Source organism: Manacus candei, unplaced genomic scaffold (assembly GCF_025592945.1).
Source record: "Manacus candei isolate 608988 ecotype Guabito, Panama unplaced genomic scaffold, ASM2559294v1 h1tg000017l, whole genome shotgun sequence".
Lineage (NCBI taxonomy): Eukaryota > Metazoa > Chordata > Aves > Passeriformes > Pipridae > Manacus > Manacus candei.
The window spans coordinates 7,600,446-7,606,445 of NW_026138065.1; the positions used below are offsets into that span (position 1 = coordinate 7,600,446).

Sequence of the window (6,000 nt, forward strand, 5' to 3'; positions counted from 1 at the left end):
TATCAAAAGTGGTAGTGTGGCAGAGATCAATTTTATCCTCTCAGTTGGAATTTTGGGAGAAATTATTAGACATGTAGGCATACACCCACGGTATCCAGCTCTGTAAGTTGTGCAGGGTAACCTCATTTGTTGGTTTGAGGGCTACAAAGTACTGCCAGACTACAGACTTTAATGTGTAATTGCCGAATTTATCAGTTAAAATGTTTCAAATGCCAAAGTTGGTGCCTGTTGGATTGTGCTCTGCCTCTTGCTGTGTTCAGTCCACCATCTCCCTTACTTCAGCAGGCATCAATGCATTATATAAGCTCATAGCATGAAGCATGTTTAAGGGCATAAGTTATGAAGTCACTTTTTTTTCAGTTTTTCTACAGCTCTTGGAATTGCAATGCAAACAAGTTTTTATGGGTGCTCTTCTAACTTAATTCTGTTACAGGTAGAGTTAAGCAGTCAGTTTTCTGCAACTACGGTGTTACTTGGAAAGCTGGGGTTTTTTGAGTATTTGTGAAAATTATAGGCGTTTGGGGTCATCTCCTTATAGAGGAGTTGCAAACTCAGTTGTAAATGTGATGTTTCATCTGTGGCACAAATGAATACATATTACTTTTCAATTTAACAAATGTTATTGCTGATCTACAGAATGAGTTTTAAAAAGCCCTACTAAGTTCTAGGACGAAATTATTAAGGTTTTTTTTAAGTTAAAGATGCTCACAAGATAAAAAAAGAGCATGTCTAAACATGCTTCTTATTTTAATTTCTTTTTATTTCTAGCCCAGCGGAAACTACTTGCTTAGGAAAGCATTTGTCTCCTGATACTTCACCTACTTTCATTTCTCTGATAACTAGGAAGTTACAGACTGCTCATTCATGCTAGTATGGCTTAGCATATACTCTTGCAACTAGTCCAAATGCTATAGCAAACAAAAGAGAAGTTATGGTTTATTGACTTGTTGACTGTATTGCTGTTAGTGCAAGCTGTTTGGATGACCAGCCTGTAGAGGAGGATTTTTGAACTGCTGCTGTATCCAGAGAGCTTATTACAATGTGGAGCTGGAATCTATCCAGAGCACTGAAGCTTTCTTTTTCCCTGTTGTTCTCTCTATTTGGTTTTGTAGCTCCACTGTAGCTGCTTGTCCACTCTGGGGAACCAATTGCAGTGCTGGAAAATTAATCTTGCAATAAGTATTTGATGGTCTCTGCAGGATTATATCTTTGGAGAGGCAGCAGCAGTGTGTCATTGACTTCTTATTGCCCTCTGATGATAGTGTTTTTGACACAAATCTGCCTCATCACTGCCCCAACCCATGTGAGCTTACAAAGGAACTGTTGCAGTGAACACAAAGGATGATCCAAATAGTAAATGTGTGTATATTTAACTTTGGTAACACTTAAGGGCAAACAGTGTCAGTGAACAGTGGAATGATACTGCAGCTGTCCTGTGTGTTAAGGAATTGATGTTTTCAAGAAGGAGGTTTCACAAGTGCTGCAATTTTTAAGAAAAGTAGAGTGGAAAACATTTATTAACCGTTTAGCTCATTTCTTCCCTAAGTCCTTGTTAAATAGAGCTCATGCTTCAGTTTCTCACATCTGTTGTGCCACTCACTGACTTTCCTGATAGATTGCTCCAGCGGAAGGATTGGTGTCTATACTAAAGAAGAGAGATGACAGAGACGGTAAAACGATTTCTCAAGTCCAGCAAAGACAAACAAAGAGAAGAGTGCGATTCCAAGAAATGGAAGACACATTGGATCAAGGTAATTTAAAGCTGTTAATTCATGGGTTGCACTCTTGAGGTGCAAATGATGCCGATCTTTTTGTTCACAAGAGCAAAGCAGGCATTCATTGAACATACTGTCTTGGTTTTTTTCAACTTAATTAATAAGTAAAGGTGATTGATCAAAGATTATTAATCTCTACCAGGTTTGGGTAACAAGACTACAGAAGGATACAATAAGCACACTTCCATTTTAAAGCTTGTCTGAGAATGAAGTCCCAATTTTTTTCATCTGACTGAATAATTTGCAAGTGGCAGCTAATGGAAGTTCTTTCATTAATGTTTATTGCTTAGAGGGTGGGAGGTGTAGGCTTTCTCCATAAATCCGTTTACCCTGTGGGTAAAGAGGGATGCAGAAGAAACAATGTGTTGTCCTTCTTCCACCAGTAGCTTTCCAACCCTTTCTAGTAGACCAGGATTTTAACCTTGCTTTATAATTTAATATCCATACATATTTGCTAGCCATCATTAAATTTGGCTTTACACCCTACCACCTTTTTGATGGGCTGAATAGCCTCATGAGAAATACAGTATGTTATTTTGTTCTGCTTTTCTTGGAGTTTAAGCTCTCTATTATTCAAACTAAAGAGATATTAAGAAAAATACTTTTGGTTGCTAATGATAGTACTTTCTATATCTACCGTGTATGCCAGCCACTAAATGGTATTAATTAGTGCTTAATAGTGCATTAAGCATGTCTAAAACATTCACAACCTAAAAGAGAGCGTATCCCATCTTTTCCTTGAAATTATTTTTAAAGTATTTATGTTTTAAATAAAATTTCAATTAGAGTTTCTTCTATGATTTTTTCCCCAAGGATTTAGTGATTCAAAAGGAAAGTTGTTTTATACTACTATTGCTATTATTTCAAATCTGATTTCAAACACGCACAAAAAAGCACATGAATCTTTCTTCTTTTTTTCTTCTTTTGCACTGTTTCTTCTCCCTGATGTAGAGTGGAGTTCAGAAATTTTCGTAGAGCCACATCAATCTAACAGAAGATGCAGATGTTTTTACATGCAGAGTACCAAAGTAATCTGACCCCAAAGTAAAATTATGAGGTTGTGAGGATGTAGCAGCATCTCTGCAACCTCTGGTATTGCTCTTACTCTGTAATAAACAATCATGGAAAGAGGTAGCAGAGAATAACTGAAATGTAAAATAACCCTTCACATTACCCTGAAGGTTTTGTCTCTATCCTTACAGCCAAAATGTGAGAGGAAACACAAGCAGTTCATGGTAGCACAGTCAGTGTCATTACAAATTAAGCAAGAGTGTTTCTATTTGTTTTAGTTTCAAAGCTTTCATTTCATTTCAACTATTTCCATGAAGGAAGGCTTTGGCTGTGTGGCATTCTCATAGGTGAGTGCATTTTGCTTCTGTGTGGAATGAGTCCACAAGGGATACGAGCAAGGACAGGTACACAGACTGCAGAAACGAAGCTGTATAATTAGGTTTCTGAAAAGGCTGAGAAACATACAATTACTGCTCTGTATTTTGAGCATTATTAAGTGTGTTTACCTCCTGACCCATTCGTGGTAAAAACTTTTCTCAGATTTTCTCGCATGTGTTTGTATTGCTTTGTATGTCATCCTTTTTCACCTTTTCTGCTCTTATTTACAGATGAAGTATCTGGTGGCTCCTGTATTTTGCTGATCCTGCTGTGCATAGCAACTGTTTTCCTTAGCATTGGAGGAACTGCGTTGTACTGTACCTTTGGTGACATGGAATCCCCTGTGTGTACTGATTTTGCTGCCAACATGGATTTCTATTATACACAGATATTGCAGCGTATGGAAGAACTTAAACACTGGATACCCTTCTCATAGTTGAAATGAGCAGGGACAGCACATCAAGAGCTCACCAATGGTTACTGGAGAGGGTAGAAAAAAATTGTGATTTCAAGTTCTCTAACACTTGCCACCTGCAGGTGATGTGTATTTGTTGATATACTTTCACTTTTACTTAGAAATCAAGAAAATTTTAGTTTAGCAATCAGGTGGCAAAATGTTCACATCTGTTCACAATTGTAGCAGTGTGGTATGGGAGCATACCTTCATCCTTTTGAGAGTAGGCAAGTCACTTTTCATCAACTTGAGCAAGTGAAGAAGAAAGAAGAAAATTAACTATCTTCTATATTCTCTCCCATTGCCACACATTGTGTAAGCAATCTCTGGAAGCTTAGCAAAAGGACAGCTTTAATTTTCAGCTGTTTGTGCAAAGGTGTTGCCTCCAGCTATCATGCAATAAGTCTGTGTTTTATGGAAACGTTATTTTTTTTCTAAGTCTTACTGTTTTTCTCCATATTTTTTCTCCTGGTGAGCCATGTAATTATTTGGTGGAGTGAGAAGACTGCAGCAACATTCACGGAGCCCTCATTTGGTGATTACCAGGCTGACCCTGTATCTATAGCTTACAGTGAATATCATGAGTGGGATAAATCTGCTGGCAGATTTCACTAAATTTCCTGGACCTCTACTCTCAGTATCGTATGGGTTGATTTAGAAATGGAGGGTTAAAAAAGAAATCATTAGTTTCACTAAACACAGAAACAAAAGTAGAATGTTTAGTAAATTATTCATATTAAATAGTCAAGTGTCTTTGACCAATTTTAAAGCACCTGGTAGAAGGTGTGGGGCTAACTGGCTTTTCTGTCCAGCCGTGTCACTGACTTTGAGTAATCACTTTGTGCCTCAATTTCTCCTCCATAAATGGGGAATAATGATCCTTGCCTTTGTCTATGAATATTTATTGCAATTAGGGCTCATGTCTGATTCATCCCAAATGAGTGCACAGAATCACAGAACTGTGGGGCTGCAGCCTCTCTCAATGAATGAATGTTATGTAAAGTGCGACTGATCCAACAGAAAAGATTCAGAGGCTCACCACAGATGTGGTGAGTATGTTAGTGGTCTAGGGCACTTGTTCCAGCAGATAAAGCACATTTGCATCCATTTGCCCTGCAGTTCTGAGACCTGTACTGTAAAATCTGATCTTTTTCTATTAGCTATACAAACGAATTTAGATCAATACAAAGAGTCATTTTAAATGGGTATTTCTATTGCTTGGTGCTCAGCCCTCCCTGCGTGGTGGTATGTGAAAGAAACACTGACAGGACAGTGAAGGTGAGAATTAGATACACAGGCCTTTGGCCTACACTGGTCAAAATGTGGCAACTCTCCTTGCACAGAGCATAATGGTCTAGCCCTGCTGAAGTGTGAAACAATTCCTTTACACCTCAGGAAACAGCATTTTTGAGGGATCCGCTTCACTCCACTCCGTGATTTCATGCTTACTAACATTGTATGCTGCAGTGTGTTCAGGTTTAGGATATTGTTTTGTAAAATGCTATGAAGTGAAATCTTCAAAATGCTACTCAGAATTATAACATTAAATGATCATGCTTTCTGGCATTCGCGAGTAAATTGTCCCTCTAGTGAGCTTGATTGTTCCTAACGCACTGTTACACTTAACGGGTTTTTAAAGTGAAATTTAAAATCATGTTTTTTCTAGAATAAACTGCATGTATGATTTCTCTTTTTGTTTTCACTGTGAAGGCTTAGTTTATTTATACCCTACGGAGCCTCGCGTGCAGCTTTATATTAAGCTAGCAAATTTAAAATGCCCAAAGTAATGAAAACTTTTGCTTTCAGAATGAAACTTGAGAACAGTAGTTTGATATATTTTTTTGTTTGTTGTCCTCAGAGTATTATAATGCTGGACTATCTCAAGGAGAAAGGGAAAGACACTTTTGTATTTTAAAGTGTTACTGGCTGGTTCAGTTTATTATTTGAATTCTGGGTTTGTTTGTTTATTTATTTAGTTCATCTTTTAAAGAGAATCTTAATTTTCTTTTTTCGTAATTTACCTACAGAGTAATTAAAATGCATGCATTCAGTTAAAATATGTATTTATAGTGATTATGTAATTAGAATGTATTTTGGGTTCTGTAACTTTGCGTTGAGTGTTTCAGGATATTAAGTTTATTCCTAAGGAGACAACTGTTGATTTCAGGTTAAAAAAGTCTTTTAAACTTTTTGTGCATTTCATCACCAAAAAGATCAAGAAGTATATATATATCTATTTATTCAAAAATTTATCAGACATGGAGGCCAAGGATCCTCTACTTCTAGGTTCATTTAATTAAAACTATTTTAAAATAATTATTTTATTTAAAACTCTAAAGCTATTTAAAGTCAAAGCAATTTTTAATAAGCATTTCAGTTTCA

General features: G+C 36.8%; 1 protein-coding gene across 5 annotated transcripts in view; it reads left to right on the top strand.

Moving 5' to 3' along the window:
• CNST (consortin, connexin sorting protein) overlaps positions 1-4,361 on the top strand; it is a 668,223-nt gene extending 663,862 nt beyond the window's left edge. For all 5 annotated transcript variants that reach the window (XM_051783330.1, XM_051783327.1, XM_051783326.1 and 2 more), the window contains 2 exons: positions 1,616-1,751; positions 3,395-4,361. In XM_051783330.1, coding sequence (XP_051639290.1) covers positions 1,616-1,751; positions 3,395-3,600 — 342 coding nt within the window. In that variant the 3' untranslated portion in view covers positions 3,601-4,361. The remainder of the gene's footprint in view (positions 1-1,615; positions 1,752-3,394) is intronic.
• The last annotated feature ends 1,639 nt before the right edge of the window (positions 4,362-6,000 follow it).